The sequence below is a fragment of the Vombatus ursinus genome, unplaced genomic scaffold, assembly GCF_900497805.2.
Source record: "Vombatus ursinus unplaced genomic scaffold, bare-nosed wombat genome assembly UNPS02014932.1, whole genome shotgun sequence".
Taxonomy (NCBI): domain Eukaryota; kingdom Metazoa; phylum Chordata; class Mammalia; order Diprotodontia; family Vombatidae; genus Vombatus; species Vombatus ursinus.
The window spans coordinates 15,469,657-15,488,841 of NW_020954710.1; the positions used below are offsets into that span (position 1 = coordinate 15,469,657).

At 46.7% G+C, this 19,185-nt stretch overlaps 1 protein-coding gene across 3 annotated transcripts in view; it reads left to right on the plus strand.

The window, feature by feature from the left end:
* LOC114029550 (multiple epidermal growth factor-like domains protein 6) overlaps positions 1-19,185 on the plus strand; it is a 381,178-nt gene that overhangs the window by 101,665 nt on the left and 260,328 nt on the right. For all 3 annotated transcript variants that reach the window (XM_027844042.1, XM_027844044.1, XM_027844043.1), the window contains exon 4: positions 1,674-1,778. In XM_027844042.1, coding sequence (XP_027699843.1) covers positions 1,674-1,778 — 105 coding nt within the window. The remainder of the gene's footprint in view (positions 1-1,673; positions 1,779-19,185) is intronic.

Sequence of the window (19,185 nt, forward strand, 5' to 3'; positions counted from 1 at the left end):
CACTGTTACCATCACCAACACAAACATCGACACTATCGCCGCCACCACCACCACCACCACAAACAACAACACCATCACCACCACTGCCATCATCACCACCACCAGTACCGCCATGATCACCACCACCACCAACACAACCAATACTACCATGATCAACACCACCATCACCAACACCCACACCAAGTCTCCAGACATAGTAAACCCTACTGCTTACTTGCATCTAATAACAGGAGTAGCTGACATCTATAGATGTCAGGTTTACAAAAGACCCTTCTTACACTAGACTGATGAATTAGTAGTACAAGTATCATTGCCCCCATTTTGTAGATGTAGACACGAAGCAGAGACTCGTCCATAGACGCAGAGCTGTCATTAGAGTGGACGTTTGAACCCAAGTCCTCCTGACTTTAAGTCCAGTACTTTTCCCCTTCTATCACTGCCATACTTCCTCCCTCCCTCCCTGTCCCTCTCCTTGTAAGAGGCTCAAAGCCATTACCTGACCTTCTCAGCAGGAAGGTCCCTAATGTATAGATGGACACCCCAAGCAGGAAGTAGAGGGCTCAGGAAACAGTGAATGGGACTCCATGGTGATTATAGAGAGCGGGTAGCTTCATTTCCAGTTGCGTCTGTGTCTGCCAGGCCACCATGACAACGGGATCGTTTTTTGGGAAAGGGGATCATAGGCCATAGACCTAGAGCTGAAAGCAACTTCAGAGGTCCTAGAATTCAGCTCCCTCGTTTTACAGATGAAGAAACTGAGGCCCAGAGAAAGGAAAGGACTTGCCCATAGTTACATAGGAAGTACGTGGTCACATGTCTTAGGTCATAAACCCTCTAGCCTTATTCTCTAATTTTGTTGATGAGGAAACTGAGCCCCAGGGGTGTTAAAAGATTTATTTAAGGTTACACAGGTCGTAAGCATAAAGGCAGGGTTTGGGAGAGGGGATTCCTTGATTTAAAAAAACCTTTTATTTTCTTATGTTTCATTTAAAATATTAATTTTTACTCTCTCCTACTTCCCCATTAGAAAAAAGAACCAAAAACCTTGTAACAAATAAGCATAATTACACACATCAAAGTCCCCTATCTGCTGTGCCCAGAGCTGTGTATGCCTCCTTCTGCATCCTGAGTCCATCACCTCTCTGTCAGGGGCTGTGTACCATTTCCATCACCAGTCTTCTGGATTTGGGATTGGTCATTGCACTGGTCAGAATTCTTAAATCTTTCAGAGTTGTTTTTTCCTTAGAATATTGTTGTTATTGTAGAAATTGTTCTCTCGGTTGACCTAGGATGTCCTCTCTCCCAGCCTTTCCCTCCCTCCTGGATGGCCCCCAGGGGCCTGAGTCCAATAGAGAAGCCCGGGTCGGGGCCCTAGGAAGATCAGTGCTTCTGTCTCCAAGCCCTTGCCTCTCCCTAGGGCACCCCAGGCCTTCTGCTTCTCCCGTTTATGTCTCTCCCCCTAAATCCCCCTCAGTTCTTCTGAGCTGTTTCTTAGCTCACTTTTCTCTCAGCCCTTCCCCCGGCCCCCCTTCCTTTGTCAGGCTGCCCCCTTGACCGACATCTCCAGGAGCAGAGGAGCTGTGGAATGTGAGGTCCTCCTGGCTGCCAGTGACCTTCCCCAGGGGCTCTTATTCCCCTTCTCATGCTCTCCCCCCTCTCTCTCCTGCCTCCAGCTGTCTGCAATTACGGAGTCTGTTTCAATGGAGGGAACTGCGTTGAAGGGTCAGCTCAGCTGTGTCACTGTCCCCCCGGCTTCCAGGGACCCCGCTGTCAGTACGGTGAGTAGAATCCAGTTTCTGCGCCGTCCCCAGCCCCATGCAAGGAGGCCATGTTGGGCCTCATGGTGGGAGAGGTTGGGGAGGGGAGGTTACTGAATGAGAAACTATATGCTTCCTACCCTTCTCCCCTGCTCCAGGTTCCTGGGAGCCCTTAGCCTGTCTCTGTTCCTTTGCTCCTTTCCAGAATCCCTTAGCTTGCTGTGTGTGCATGGGCTAATACTTTCCTTCTTTGAAAACCTGGTGTAATCACGCTTGCACCCCTATCTTAAGGGTTGTCTGAAACTTGGGAGTGTGATAGAAATGTGAGTTTCTCTTATGAAATGTTTCTGATATTAAATGGGTCTTTCAATGCAAAATCAAATATATGACCATCCCTATTTTTTTTGGGTACCATACCTTTGATTTCGTTGCCATAGAAAATTCTTTTACCAATGAAGATGGTCACCTGTTCTATGATTCAGTCTGAGAGGGCTGCTTGGGGGCATTGAGAGGGGTTGGGTGACTGGTCCAAGGTCACGCAGCTAGTGTGTGTCACTGACAGGGATTGATCCCAGGCCTTCCTGACTCCAAGGCTAGCTCTCTGTTCACTTCACCTTGACACCTTTGGAGTACTGTGGAAAAAATAGTGGCTTTGGAGTCCGAGCGTCTGGGTTCAAATGCCAGATGTATCACTACCTAGCTCTGTGACCTTGGGAAAGCTGATTCCTCTCTCTGGGCCTCAATTTCTTCATCTGTAAAATGAGTGGGTGACCCCTCCAGACCCTCTCCTTCTTTGATATCTCATTTACTTTTTTTAATTTATTTTTTAAATTTATTTTTAGGCAATTGGGGTTAAGTGACTTGCCCATGGTCACACAGCTAGTATCTCATTTACTTTTAACTGGCCTTGGTGGATGCAGAGCTAACATTTGACCACATAAATCAGCTCCTCCCAGGTTAATAGGAGCCTGAATGTGCAGCAGCTGAAATGGAAATCTTCCCTGCTTATGTGTCGGCCAGGCAGACAGGTGAAGGGTGAGGGGATAACCACAGAGGCCCTGGTACCGGGTTCCGCAGGAAGTGGGCTGGCTGCTTTTATGACAGCAGCAGTCAATGCACAGCGGTTGCCCCTGGGGACCCTGAGCTTTGGAAGGAGGAGGGTCCCGATGGAAATTGGTAGATGTTCTTCTGCCACCTAAACGCTGGGAGCCATGGCAGTTTGGAGAGCGAAGAAGGGACTCTGGAGAGGTTTGGGAAAGGTCAGAGCCTGGTGGCTCTGTCTTTGTGTATTCATTCATTCATTCATTCATTCATTCATTCATTCATTTGTCCTTTTGCTGGGAGAGATAGATCAGACTGATTTGAGACTGGGTCTGAAACATCGAGGGAGCCCTGAGATTAGAAGGCAGCATGGGACAGTGTGGCGTAGTAGATAGAGAGCCATCCTCAAGGCCGGAAGACCCGGGTGCAAATCCTACCTCTGACCCATACTGGCTGTGTCACCTGAAGCAAGTCACTGACCTTTCAGGTCTCTAGGCCACTGTCTAAGGCTCTAAAGTGATGAGAAGGTACAGACCTGCGTCAGTAGAGGGTGTTCCCTCACTGGAGAGGTTCCCATTCTAACAATCACAGATTCAGTCTCCTGGAATAGGATCACAGGTTCAGTCATTTTCGTATACCAAGTAATTTCATGGAAAGGAGAGAAGTAGTAACAACTAGAAGTGGAAATTGTTGTTAAGTCATTTCAGTCGGGTCTCCCATGGATTTTTTGGCAGAGATGCTGGAGTGGTTTGTCATTTCCTTTTCCAGCTCATTTTACAGATGAGGAAACTGAGACAAACAGGATTAAGTGGCTTGCCCAGGGTCACAAAGCTAGAAAGTGTCGGAGGCAGGATTTGAACTCAACATTTGGAGTCAGGAAGACCTGAGGTCAAATCCTGCCTCACTCACTTAGTAGCTGTATGACCTTGGGCTAGTCACTTCTTTATTTGCCTCAGTTTCCTCTTCTCTAAAATAAGGGATAAGAACAGTACCTCCCTCCCGGGGTTGTCATGAGGATTTCATGAGATAATGTTAATAAAGTACATAGTAGGTGCTAAATAAATGCTTATTTCTTCTCCCTCACCGCCAGCATGGTGCTCTGCACACAGTGGATGCTCATAAATGATCATTGGATTGGAAATGGCCATGCTCTTGAGGGAATCCCCAGACCCTGAGTTGTTGTGGCTGTGGCTGTGGCAGGACCCAGTGGCTGGTGCCAAGATGGTGGGCTGGCCATTGTAGGGGAGGGCTTGCTACTGTGGCAGACTCATCTCAGGATGGAGAACCCAGGGGTGGATGCCAGTTGCTCCCATCTCATGGGAGAGCAGCAGCTGTCTCCCCACCTTGCCAGTGGGTTTGCTGAGTCAGGTGGTCCATGGTCCATTGCCAATTTCTTCATGGACAGTCTCCCTTGAGGAACTTTAATTACAGCTACAGGTGGAAATTAAGAAATGCTTAAAGGGCCATTAAATCTCATTTGGCTAATCCTTTTGAGATACACAGGGCTCTGCTCCTGGATTCCATTCAGGAACAGCAGCCCAAGGGGAGGCTGGTGGAGGTCCCAGCTGCTGTGCTGGTCAGGATGGGATTGTCAGGCCCAGAGTTGTCACCCCGATGGACGTGGTGGTCAGGGCTCTCACGTGAGGGATCTGGGTGAACTTTAGGGGCTCATAAGCAGATGCCACCTGGCTTCTTTGGGGAGTACTTAGATGTCCCCTGATGCCTCAGCCTCAGAACCCTTGACCTCTTCCCAGGATTTGCAGATAGCCCCTGACAGCTGACTGACCTTTCACCTACAGGGTATACCCTCAATTCATCTCCCCCATCCCTACTCCCTCCTCTACTTGAACCATAGATTTCCCTTCAGGACACATGGATTCCTGAAACTGGAGGGAGTAGCAATTTGTGGGGGGCTGGGCTAATAACATATACGTTATGGAAATACTTCCCTTCTGGATTTCATTACAGGCAGATGGGTAGAATCCCCCCTCCCCCACTTCTCCCAAAAAAAATGATAGATTCTGGCTCCCTTTTCCCCTTCTCTCCCCTTCTCCCACCCCCTGTAGGGGTAGACGAGACCCCCATCTTTTGTCTGAACCTTTTGGATGGGTTGGTTTTAATGTCCATGGAGGAAGGGAGTAAATTTAAGGGGCCAGGTATACATTGATGCGAGGGATGCATCAGTGGGGTTGGGACCATGATGGATGGGTGGCGTGGGGTGGGGAATGCTGAGCAACCCCTCACCTGAGAAGTCACAATCCCAGTCTCTTTAGCCTGCATCCTAGAATTCCGTGTCTGTGGAACTGGAGGGGGTCTTAGATATCAGTCTAGTTCAGATAAGAAAACTGAGGCCCAGAGAGGATCAGTGACTTAGATAATACGTGGCAGAGTTGGGGTGCAAACCCAGGTGTTCTGGACCCATATCCAGCCATCTTCACCTACTTTGTTCCAGGCACTAGGCCAGCCACTGGAAATACAAAGACAAAGGATGAAACAATCCCTACTCTCAAGTGATTCACCTTCTATGGAGGGAGACAGCATGTACAGGCATATATAAGTATGGACAAAGTATCTACGTTATGTCAATAGAAAGAAACTACATGCAAATATGCACAAAGTAGAGAAATACAGGGTGGTCTGGAAGGGAGGGTGCCAGTAGTCAGCTTCATGCAGAAGATGGTGCTTGAGCTGGGTCTTAAAGGAAGAGAGGGAAGGAGGGGGGAGATGGGAGCATCCTCTTGGTGCCCAGCGTAGTGCTGAGCACCTGGCATGGTGCTCTGCACATAGTAGGCACTAAACAAATACTCCCTAGAATTCAATGAAATGTAAGCTTCTTGAGGGCAGGGAGACTTTCATTTTTGTTCTTATAGGCCCACCACCTAGTACAGTACCTGGCACATAATAGGTGCTTTAAAAATGCTTGTTGATTGATTTGTGGACTTCATGAATGAATGAATGATCACATTTTAAAGGGGGAGATGCATTTCATCCAGGTGCATAGATTTAGGGGGCATCCATCCTACCATGCTCATGGTTAAGGGGGAGAAGCTGAGGTCCCCTCTCTGGCTCTAACTGTAGACTTCTGATATAATGGAATGGATGAATCCAGAACCTGGATTCCATGACTGTAATCCTTTAGTTGACATCATTGAAGCATTTCCTGCTTAATTAAATTCTGCAAGATCAGAGCTCTGCATGTGAGATTTTGATGTACTGAGGCTCCTCATGTCCTGGAACCTCTGCCATTGTGTGTGTGTGTGTGTGTGTGTGTGTGTGAGAGAGAGAGAGAGAGAGAGGGAGAGAGAGAGAGACAGAGAGAGAGGGAGAGAGAGAGAGAGAGAGAGAGAGAGAGAGACAAAGAGAGAGAATATGTGTGTGAGAGAGAGAGATACTGTTTTCCTTTCCTCATAGAGCCGATTGCAGTTCTTCATGCTTCCCTTCCTATAGGACCATAAAGTAAACTTCCCGTTCCTTCCTAGATGATGGGATTTGGGCGCTACAGGCCCCGAGCACATTTGGGAATATTTAGCTAACCCCCCAATTATAATTGATTGCAGCTTTGAAAATAAGGAACATACTTTTTGTTTCCCCCAAATTCTTTCACTTTAAAAAGAATGGGAGAGGGGGAAGGGTGGAGGGGCAAGAGAACTGGGGGAACTGTCTGGTTTTGACCTGGGCATGGGAGTCTGGCCGCAAATTCCACGTAGAACCCCCTGCCCACCCCATGAAGTAGGGAATCACAAGTCAGTGCCTTGGGTTGGAGAGGTTAGATCCTAAAGGGCCTTTATTGTCTGGCCTGGAAAGCTTTTAACCCCCTTAGGGTGGCATGAGGCAGTGGTGGGGGCCAAGTGGGGGTTCATGTGGCATCACACTCAAAATTAATGCCACCGAGTGCCTGAGAGTAGCCCCAGGAAGGGGGCCAGGAAATCTGAGTCTACCCGGTTAGAGGCCCCACAACTAAGGGTAGTTGAGGGGAGAGCTGCGACCTCAGGCTCATTCGGTCTTCCCCAGAGGGGATGTGGGGCAGGGGCTCTGGCAGGCAGGGCAAAGAGCTGGGGGCGGGGGAACCAGCCCTTGCCTCATGTGGGAAACTCTGTAACATGATGACAAGAGAGTGCTGGTGGTGAGGTCAGAAGACTGGAGGGAGGCAGTGTGTGATGGCAGAAAGGGCAGAGTCTGAGGACCCAGGTTCAAATCCCATCTCTGCCGCTTATCCCCTGTGTGACCTTGGGCAGGTCATCTAACTTCTCTGGGCCTCAGTTTCCTGATTTGTAAGATGAGGAGATTGGCCCCCATTCCAAATGAATGATCCTGTGAACCCGGGCTCAAATCCAGCCTGTGCTGATGCCTAGCTGTTTGACTCTGGGCCATTCACTTAACCTCTGCTTATCTCAGTGTTCACATCTGTAAAAAAAAAGATGGGTTGAACTCGAGGTCCCTCAGGGGTCTTTCAGCTCTAAATCTGCAAGCCTAAGCTTAGTGGGTTGGCCTTAGGGAGGCCCCCTACTCCCCAGAGCCTCTTTTCCTTTATCTGGTGAAGCTGTTTGGATTAGATCATCTCCAAGGTCCCTTCTGGCCTCACCATTCTGTGGGACAAACCTGCTGAGAAAAGAAACCGGGGAGGGGGGGGAGACCCTTCCCTTTCCCACATTCCACCTTCTAGACAAACTGCAAGCTGTTCCCTCAACTCGGAATTCCATTCTCCAGCCTCCTAGCATTGGCCTGAATGATCCCCCATGCCTGGAATACGCCCCTCCTTCGTCTGCTGGTCAAAATTCTTATCTTCCATCCTCCTTTTCATGAAGCCTTCCCTGACCCTCCCAGGTGCTGACTGGAGTGATTTGCCATTTCCTTCTCCAGCTCATTTTACAGAGGAGGGAACTGAGGCAAACAGGGTGAAGTGACTTACCCAGGGTCACACAGCTAGTAAGTGTCTGAGGCCAGATTGGAACTCAGAAAGATGAGTCTTTCTGACTGTAGGTCCTGTACTCTATGCACTGTGTTACCTAGCCGCCCCCAGCCCATAGTAGGAACTTAATAGATGTATACTGACTGAGGGAGCTGTACTAACTGGTTTCCAAGGACCATTTCTAGAGCTGGGATCCAGGAGAGGGGCAGACTCTTCCTTGTAGAGGACTTGGCCTCCCCCTCTGCACCTCCTGCCCCCTTCCTCCCTCCCGGTACTGCTGAGAACGGCTGCTGTCCGTCATGGAGGAGAGGGCAGGGAGGCGAGCCAGGGCCCCATGCTGGGCTGCCGGTTGTACCTGGGACCCACCTCATCCGGGCAGAAGGTCTAGACTTGGTGAGAAGATGAGGAAGGCTGAGCAGCCTTGCCTGCCTCCTTCAGCAGAAAGGGAGCATTGTATTCGAGAGGCCCGTGCCCGTGGATTACAGACTGGTAGGTCTGTCATTTGGGGAAGGTGCATTTCCTCCCCCCATTTCACACAAGTCCTTTCATCTCCATGAGCTCCCTCTCTGTTCCCTCCTCTTTCCCCTTCTCATTTTCCTCTCTACCCGGGCCTCCAAATAACCTGTAGCTGTAGCTTTGGTGGTGTGTGGAGGGGCGGCTGGGGTCATTGGTTGGCCAGTGACCAATGGCCTCTGACTCAATACCACCCCTGGAAAGCGGGTCCCAGGGCCCAAAGCGTTGTGAAATCTAGCCATGTTAGGAGCTTCCATTCCTAATTCCTAATTAAATTCAAGATTATCATTCCCATTTTACAGATGAAAACACTGGGGCTCCAAAAAGGGGAAGGGATTAGTCCGAGCCTACACTGTTCATAAATAACACAGTCAAGATGGAAACCCTGGTGTTCTGGTTCCAAGTCTAGGGTCCTTTCCGCTGTGCCATGGCTATTTAGGCCTCAGCGAGGAGGACCGGACAGAGTGCCAGGCTTGAAGTCAGAAAAACAAGGGTTCAAGTCCCGCATTAGACGCTTACTAGCTGTGTGACTCTTAGTTGCTTACTTAGGAAGTGACTTCACCTTTCTGGGTCTCCGTTCCCCCAATGTGTTTCACTCAGTGGCTTCCAAAGGCTCTTCCAACTCCTAATTTATGATCCTGCATTTCCATGTTTGCTCCTGCCTCCGACCTCATCAGCTCTTTGAATCATAAATCTGAAGCTGGAAGGGGTCTCCGGGGCCATCTGGTCCTGAATTCATTAAAAAGAGGGCACCTCTGTTCATGTACCCCCCCACTATTTTTCCCAGGCTGTGGAGGCTGCCTCAGTTTTTCTCATGTGTCTGCCCTTCGGTAAGTCCTTTGAGAGAGGAGGTCCCAGCCTTGCCAAGCTTGCGGTGAGATGGAGCCAACCTCCGTCTGTCCCCTTACCACCCTCTATGGGAATAAGTCTGCGGCAGGAAATTGGGTGGGTGTATCAGTCTGTGAATCAGTCCCTGGGACAATCCGTGGAAAATGTGTCTCCCCACAGCCTGGGGGCCTTCCTGAAAAAGAACAGGGGGTTAGGATGGGAATTTGGGGAGTTTGTCCTCAGCCAAAGTACTCCCACTTCAGGGGATCAAGATTTAGAACTGGAAGGGACCTTAGATGACATGAAGCCTAACCTCCTAACAGAGCAGATAACTAAAACCCCAAGAATTTGCTCATGGTCACACACTGCCAGTAAGTGCTGGGGGCACACTTCGAGCCCAGGTCTAGGGCTCTTACCACTATATTCGGACATCTCTCAAGGTATCTGGAATCTTCTAACATGAATTAATAGAGTTTTCTTTGATTTTGTGCCTTGACTGGGAAGCCACAGAAAATGGATAAAAGGTAGGTTTCTGCTCAATCTCTGACCTTTCAAAGATGGAGACACTTTTCTCTTGCCCTGGATTTTGTGTTCAACCATTTTTGACTCTTGGTGACCCCATTTGGGGTTTTGTTGGCAAAGACACTGGAGTGGTTTGCCATTTCCTTCTCCAGCTCATTTTACAGATGAGGAAACTGAGGCAAACAGGGTGAAGTGACTTGCCCAGGGTCGCACAGCTGGTTAGTATCTGAGGCCAGATTTGGACTCACGAAGATGAGTCTTCCTGACTCCAGGTCTGGCGCTCTATACATTGCTCCACATAGCTGCCCCTTGATGTAAGAACGTAGAATCTTAGGTCCAGAGCTGGGAGGGATCTCAGAGACCATCTCCAGAGGAGAGGCTTAGGAGAGATAAAGAGACTTTCCTAAGGTCACATAAGCTTTGGGCCAAAGATAAATGGCAGCAGAATGAGGTAGGAGCAGGGCTTTGATTTCAGGCCGTGGCTCAGAGACACACCTTGTTTCTGACCTGGAATCGTTCTGTCCCCTTCTGTAGTAATAATACCTCCCACTTTTAGCAGAAGAATTTTAGGTGAACTCGGGGGCTGAGGTCCAGAGGCAGAGAAGCCCCAGGATTCAATCTGAGGCAGGATTCGGCCTCGGGTCCTCCCGACTCTAAGTCCATTGTATCACCTAGCTGTCCTGGATCCTCAGTAACTGTACATAAGCAGGTCACTTAACCTCACTCATGCCTTAGTTTACTCATTTGCAGAATGGGGATAGTATTAAAACTACCTTATAGGGTTGTTGTGAGGATCAAATGAGATTTTACATATATTAAAAGTAGATGATTATTATATATAGTGTATAATACAATCTATATATAAAACAAAGATTATATAATATATATATAATAGTTATATATAATCTATAAATGATATATAGATCTTATAAGCTATTATAGAATATTTATAATCTATCCATATAAAATATTGACTGTATGTATTTATATATTTATTATATATAATGTAAATATGGGTTCTATACAATCTATTATTGCATATAATATATATTATATATAATCTATACGTGAAGTATAGCTAGAATACTTATATATGATCTAGCGATAAATATGGATTATATATAATCTATAGATGTAATATAGGTTATATATAATCTAGACAGAAATATAGATTATGTAATATATAGATATATAATATGTGAAATATAGATTATTTATAATCTGTATATTATCTATTTATCAAATATTATTTGATCCTCACAACAACCTCTTGAGATGAGGTTTTTTTATTATCCCCATTTTGCAAATGAGTAAACTGAGGCATGAGAGTGGTTAAGTGACCTGTTTACATATACTGCTATACATACATATATACACAACATATATATATATATATATAAATTTACATATCTGGCTATATATATATACATATATGTATGTGAAGTGTTTTGTAAACTTTAACTATATAAATGCTAGCTATTATTTTTGTTAATTCAATTATCTTAGGTGTATTAAGATAATTATAAATAATGATAATAAGTAGCATTTATTCCCATTTTATTGATTTATTCCCATAAAATTCCCATTTTACAGATGGGAAAATGGACTGAAAGAGATTAAGTGCTTTGCTCCATAGCTGGTAAGAGAACGAGTAGGAATTCATGCCTAGGTCTTCTTGACTCCCAAGTCCCGTGCTGTTTCTCCCATGTTCCAACGCCTCCAAAGGAATCGATTCCGCTTTGGACAGCTCTGTCTGTTAGGAGGTTTTCCCTTCTATCAAGGATAAATCAAGTGTGACTCTGCCCCTCGGTATCTTCCACCCATTCATTGCTTCTGGCTCTGACCTCTGGGACCAGACAGAGTAAGTCTAACCCTCTTCAAGGTCATAGCTCCTTGAAGATGGCATCCAAGTTCCCCTTAGCCTTCTGTTCTCCCTAGTTCTTCCAACTGATCCTGCCGGACTCTAGATTTTGTGCTGAAAGGTACCTTTGAGGTCATAGCCTCGACCCCTCTCATGTTATAGATGAAGATATTGAGGTTCCGAGAGGCTCAGTGATCGGCCTGAGGTCACCCAGGTAGGAAGGGTCAGAGGAGATACTGAACCCAGGTCCCTTGACTCCATCTCCTATTCTCTTTCCACTGTATCGTACTTTCTGGTAGTATAGCCATGATAATGAATGCAAAGAAATTAGTCAGAATTCAGGGAGTGGCCACTTGCCAAGTTTCCTCGCCATTCAGAGAACTCTGCTTTCAATCTCACTTTTGCCAGCCTTTGATGTGTTTCAGGCCAGAATGAAACTGTTTTTAGCACTCCACTCTGACTGTTTTCCATCCCTTACTGGGCACATCAGGCTTACTTTGATGGCGGCATCTGGATAATCAGAGACAAGTGTCTCTTTGGACTTGAGTTACCCAGACATTGGATTAGATCTCTCTAGATTTTGTGCTAATCTTGGTTGCATTGGCTTTGTTTGTGCAAAAATTTTTCCATTTAATGTAATCAAAATGATCCATTCTGCATTTCATAATGTTCTCAATCCCCTTCTCCACAGATCTGAAAGGTAAACTATTCCTTGCTCTCCTAGTTTGCTTATAGTATCAGCCTTTATATCCAAATCATGACACATAGAATCTTGAAGAAAGCCAGGGAAACTGAGACAGAGGGGAGGGCAAAGAGCGATCTTGGCATGGGGTGCAAACTAGGCATGCCAGTGCAAACTCAGGAGATGGGAAATGAGGCGTATTTGAGGAGATGCGGGTAGACTGGCGCTCATGAACAGAGGGAAGTCTGGTGGCGTTGGGGCTAAGTGACCACCCCAGCCTGCCTCCTCCGGGGCCCTGAGACCTCTCTGCCCTTTCCAGACCAAATCCTTCTCTTTCATCTCCCCACTCTCATCCTTTGGAAGTTATTAATACATTCTTAGGTTCTTATACAGCATGTGTGAAAGTGCTGGGCTGTAGAGTGAAGGCTGTCTTTGCCTTTATAAATAATTACCATGTTCTGGAAGCCCTTGGGGAACACAGAGGTATTTGATAATGAAGGAGGTAGCTGCTAAAATGAGTTAGGGGTGGGGGATTGGAAGAACCCTGTTTTGGGGGCCCCATGAACCCAGCTAACAGAGACATTCCTGCTGAGTACTTAAAGCTGATGGGGAGACTTTAAAAAAGTCTCCATAGGTTCATAAATGTATACCATCCCCTATTGCTTGAAACAGGGGGAGAGAGGTGCGTGGACCAGGCTGGTATTTGCAGGCACGTGCTTCTCATTAGAAAGTCACTGGTGATGTTCATGATTAATTACCTCTGGGCTTGGTATGTGGAGCAAAGTGAGCTGCCAGGACCCCACCGGTACCTGGTACTGTGCTGGGAGGGAGCTGGCCGGGGGGAGGGAGCGAGACCTGGAGCCACGGGGAGTCTGAGGCTTATGCTTTCGGGATCTGTGGGTCAGCGCCCTACAGGACGTGGGTGGGCAGGGTTGAAGCCCCTGAGGCATCGTCCGGACAGCCTTGTGGGGTAGCCCTGAACTGCTTGCCCTTTTTAGGGGACACCATTGGCATGAGCTGCTGTATTCTCCTGCCTCCAGCCTGGCACTGAGGGTCTCTGCTTTGTGGAGTTTTTTTTTTAATCTCCAGAGTGGGATGAACGTGGTAGAAGGAACTCAAAGCTGGGTTGAGGAGACCTAGGCTGTGGTCCCAGCTCTGCTGTTAACTGTCTGTGAGACCTTGGAGAAGTCACAGAACTTGAGAGCTGGAAAGGCCTAGAGAGATCCCCTTGGACCCTCTGTGCCTCAGTTTCCCCATCTGTCAGATAAAGACAAGAATACTTTCCCTGTCTACCTCATAGAGTTGTGATGAGGATTGGGAAAAGCAATAATCCAGATCTCTTATTTCCTTGGAATAAGGAACTCCCAGAGAGAAAACACTTTCTGCCAAGGCATATCTGCACTGCCCAGAAATTGAGGGTCTTCGAAAACTGCCTGGTTTGGTGATTTGCCTGGCATCACACAGCCAGTATGTGTCAGAGGCGGGACTCAAACCCAGGTCTTCCCGAGTCTCTCTGTGGTCAACCTTGCTTCCTCTCCCATGGATCTGGACACGTTTTCAATAATTAAAAGCTGCCATTTTATTTAATCCCTTTAGGTCTGCCAAGAGCTTTACAAACATTGCCTCATTTGATTTTCACGTTAACATTATGAGTTTCCCGAGGGTTAAGTGATTAGCACATAACGTTGTTGTTGTTCAGTCACATTTGACTCTTTGTGACCCCCCCCCCCCTTTTTTGAGGCAGTTTCCTTGGCAAAGATCCTGGAGTGGTTTGCGGCTTTCTTCTCCAGCTCATTTTACAGATGAGGAAACTGATAGAAACAGGGTTAAGTGACTTGCCCAGGGTCACATAGCTGGTAAGTGTCTGAGTGTGGATTTGAACTCAGGTCCTCCTGACTCCAGGGCCAGTGTTCTACCTACTGCACTGCCTAGCTGCCCTTCACTTGCTATAGAAGCATCAGCAGGAGGATTTGAATACGGGTCTTATTGACTCTAAGGTCAGCATGCCATGCTCCCCGCCACAGTACCCCTAGATCAGGGGCTTTTCACGTGAGGTCCATGGACCAGCAAAGGCATCTGGGGATAGATTTCAGGGACATTGTGAACTTGGGTGGGAAAAAATGACATTTATTTTCATTAGCCTTTGGTTTCCTTTTTTATGCATTTAAAAACATAATTCTTGAGAAGGGGCCCATAGATTGTCAAAGGGGTCCACGACATAGCAAAGGTTCAGAACTCCTGCTCTGGGTGAACTTTGAATCTCTCCTAGCATGTAGCACAATACTCCTCTCTATGTCTCCATGTCTCTCTCTCTCTCTCTCTCTCTCTCTGTATGTATGTATATATACATCTTTTTTATTCCTGCAATAGTAATGATGATAATGATGATTAAAAACATTTATATAGTGCTTTAATGTTGCCACAACATGTTATACACATTCTACCACTCAACCTTTACCACGCTTGGTGAGTTAGGTACTGTAGGCATCATTAGTCCCATTTTACAGGTGAGCAAATTGTGACTCAGAGATTCTGTGCTACAATCCTAGACCCTCAGAATTGGCCTGATCTCAGACAACAGCTAGTCTAGTATCAGGATGGCCATTGCCTACAATACCTCACAGATATAGCTCTTAGTAAAAACTGGCAAAGAAGAGGACCCTTTTTTTCCTAAGGCAGCCCAGCCCATTCCTTCTTGGGATAGCTCTAGTTGTTCAATTTGTTTTCTCCCCCAACCTCAAGCCTGAATCCAGCTGCTTGTAAATGAGTGAAGAAGGGAATAGTATTTATTAAACACCTGTAATTTTCTCCCCCAAAGCATGTCTGGTTCTAGCCTTTTCTTGCAGGCGCACTCCTCCTAGGTAACCTCAATCCCTTCTGGGGGCTTCTCACTCCCTTAGGATTTCAGCCTTCATTGTTGCCCTCTCAGTTAACTTTCTAGCTGGCCATGGTCTCATCTTCAGGCCCAGGAATGCCCATGATCTGGAATTCATTCCCACACAGGCAAGAGTTTCTGGCCAAAGTATAACCTTCATTCTACCTAGTATCAGGCTGATTCAGCTCTGCCTAATTTAATAAGCATTTATTAAACACCTTCTATGTCAGAGGCTCATCCTCATCCATGTCAGCCCCGCTGCTTTCATGTCCCTATCCCTATCTGTCCTGTGTTCTCCCCTTCCATTGTGCCCTCTGGAACACCTGTTCCATTATTAACAAAATGCCCTTCACATTGGACTTTTTCCTTTCCTGCTCATGAGTGTCATTGAAGTGGCCATAGGCTCCTTGACTGTAGGGATTATGCTGCATCTCTTTTTGTACCTCCAGGGTCCTAGCACATAGTAGGTGCTTAATAATAGTTTGGTGAATTGAGTTGAATTGATGTTGGTAAGCTCTTTGCTGATGAGGGAATAAGTTACAAATCTCTTTGTAGCCTCTAGCTCCTAATACCCAGCACAGGGGCATACATGTGGTAAATGCTGGGCACATATTTGTTGAATTGTTTTCTGTTGAAATGGGCTGGCATTCCCCAGCCCCAGCAGGAGGGAGCCAGGTTGCTTTCAGCTCATCATTAAGGTGTACACCAAGACATCCTCTCCGTCAGTCCTGTTACAGGAGGAGGCTCTGAGTGACAGCCAGGGAGAATGTTCTGTGTAATTCAGACCAATCTTTCAAAGCGGCTTACTTTGGGGAAGGATATTTATGTTCACTCAGTGAATCATTTAATTACCAGGGTGGTTTTTTTTTTCCTTTCCCCCTCCTAGCCAAATACTGTACAAAAGCAGCTTTGTCTTTTTCCTAGGATGATTAGATCTTCCCAAATCAGCCCTGCTCCTGCACAATGGAACTGTTTAGCCCTTTTTGCATTGAGGTTGGGGTACAAGGCGGGGTGGCCACTAATGACATAATTACATCAGGACAACTCCAAGCACGCTCTGCACAGGGGACAGGAAGCTTCTCCTTTGCTCTCCCACTGTCCGGCCTGCCGAGAAGCCACAGGGATGCCCAGAGGAAGGCGGCCAGAGTTGGGTGGGTGTGATGTTGGCCAAGGCCTATCTTCTTAGAGCTGGGAGGAAGCTTAGAGGTCATGTCCTGGGGTTTAAAGCCAAATGAGACCTCAGAGGTCTTCCCTCATTTTACAGATAAGGAAATTGAGGCTTGGGAGGAGACATGGTTTGGGATTTTAAAATCATAGATTTAGAACTAAAAGAGCAATTGTCTGTCATCTAACCCTACTCTCCCATTTTACAGGTGAAGAAACTGAGCCCCAAAGAGGGCAAATGATTTAGGATCATGGGGTCATTGACTTAGAGGTAGTTACCTGGGCCACGTCCTTCATTTTAACTTAAGAGGAAACTGAGGCCCACAGAGGCTAAGTGATTTGGGATTACAGGACAGGAACCTTGTCAATTATCTAGGCTGACCCTTTCATTCTATAGATGAGGAAACTAGAGGCCAGAAAGTAAAGTACTTTGGGATGATCAGATCATAGATTTGGAGGAAGCACAGGATAGGAGAAAGCTGTTCTTGAAGCCTGGAAGACCCGGGTTCGAGTTCCACCTTTGATTTCTGATGTCTGTGGGATTCTGGACAAGCCATCCTCTTGGGGTCCTAGGCAACTCCCTGTGGCAAGGATTCTTAACCCAGGCCCCTGTGGAATTTTTTTTTTATGTTTTGATAACTATATTTCAATATAACTGGTTTCTTTTATAATTTATGTGTCTTATGTATTTAAAAATATTATTCTGAAAAGGGGTCCATGGGCTTCACTGGACACTGTCCAAGGGGTCCAGGATACAAAAATGCTTAAAAAAGTTCAGCTGCCTGTTAAGTTGTAGAAAAGGTGATGATGACTCACATAGGTAGAGGAAGTTTCCATACTGGGAGTTCTCCATACCAGTAAATTCATGTCTGGTTCAGACCCTGTTTCATATTTAGAGCCTTGGAGTTATAATAAAGGAAACTCAGAAGCCATCCATTCCGACCCTTCCATTTTATTAACAAGGATACTGATGTTCCGAGAGGACGAGGGCTGTGCATGCCCAAGGTCACGCAGGAACAGTGACTCAAACCCAGGGACTCTTTATACTCTGCTCTAGTACAATTCAGAGCCCAATGTCATGTCGGTGTCTCAGGGATTCAGTCTCTCCTTTTTTAAAGGCAGGGCCTTGGTTGTCTTCCTTCCACACTGCAGGAGGAGTTCCCAGACCCCTCCTGGAACATCTCCTTAAGCACTGGATCTCATACTAGCACAGGGCTGGGCTGATCCCCTGGGACGGGAGGAGGAGACTAGGAGGGGAAGGAGCAGAGTCTTTGGCCAACCTTTGTCCTTCCTGCCTGGAATGTGCCTCCCTTTCCCTTTCCTTTCCTCTCTCCCCTTCCCTACATCAGTGTAGGGGGGATGAACTCCACAGATCTCCAAGCTCATTGATGTGTCTTGTCTAAATTAATTCAGGTGAGAAAAAGGAAAACTTGTTGGTAACCCAATAGCAGCCAGAGGGTTATACACCTGTCACAGAGTTAGGGTGATCCACCTGTTTTTTTTTTTTATCCAGAGGGGAATCTGCAGCCTAAATGACCTGTCTGGTCTCATCCAAATGGCCAGGAATCCCCCCTGTACCACTTCCAAGTGCTGAGCCTTCCAAGGCTGAAGATTTCTCCTCCCCATGTTTGCCCACCTCTAGGCAGCTCTTTGGAGGTCCATCAGATGCTGAGTAATAATGAGGATAGGGACAAAGGATTGGGACTGGACCCATGATCTCCTCGATCACCTTTTACTGCTGCAGGTCAGCACTTTCCCTGAAACAGTCTTAAAGCACTGACTTCCCTACAGTACCACAGTCAGTGTGTGTCAGAGGTGAGAGATGAACCCAGGCCTTCCTGGCTTCAAGGCTGGCTCACCACACTACCTCTAATCATGATATTTAATTAGCAGGTAACATTTACATAGTACTCAGAAGTTTATAGAATGCTCTGCAGATATGTGATGGGTCTGGTGGTCCCCTGAAGGATGTTCAGGTGATGTGACTTTTGCTCACAAGATTTCTAAGAGAAACTGAGAGGGACAAAGAACAAGGGGACAGAGGGTCTGAATTTTGAGTGGCAGGCAAGAGGCCCCCAGACACCTGGCTTCTGACGCGTGCCTGCCTTCCTTCCTTTCTTTCTTAAATAAAAATCTTTAGGAATTTACATCCTTTCTCATTACATTTTAGTGAGAAAAAAGGCTCCATTATCTGTCTTTTCTGTGTCCCCTGGTACATAGGAAACTCCTTCAAGGCAGAGAATGTTTCTTCTGGTTTTGTGATATAGGCTGCTTAGCGCAGTGTGGAAGGACCTGTTTCTGAGTGCTGATATGACGTGTGTGTGTGTGTAAGAGAGTGTGTGTGTGTGTTTATGAGAGAGTGTGTGTGTATGTGAGAGAGTATGTGTGTCTGTCAGAGTGTATGTGTGAGAGAGAGTGTGTGTATGTGAGAGAGAAAGTGTGTGTGTGTGTGTAAGAGAGTGTGTGTTTATGAGAGAGAGGGTGTGTGTGAGAGTGTGTGTATGTGTGTATGTATGTGAGAGTGTGTGTGTGAGAGAATGTATGTGTGGAGAGAGAGAGTGTGTGTATGTAAAATAGAGAAAGTGTATGTGTGTGTGGGTGTGAGAGAGCGTGTATGTGTGTGTGTAAGAGTGTGTGTTTATGAGAGTGTGTGAGAGTGTGTGTATGTGTGTGTAAGAGAGTGTGTGTGTTTATGAGAGAGAGTGTGTGTGAGAGTGTGTATGTATGTGTGTATGTGAGAGAGTGTGTGTGTGAGAGAGTATGTGTGTGTGAGAGAGTATGTGTGTGTGAGAGAATGTGTGTGTGTGAGAGAGTGTGTATGTGTAAAATAGAGAGAGTGTATGTGTGTGTGGGTGTGAGACAGAGCGTGTGTGTGTAAGAGAGTGTGTGTAAGAGAGTGTGTGTATGTGTGTGTGTATGTGAGAGAGTGTGTGTGTGAGAGTATGTGTGTGTGTGAGAGTGTGTGTGTGTGAGAGAATGTGTGTGAGAGAGTGTGTGTGTGTAAAATAGAGAAAGTGTATGTGTGTGTGTGTG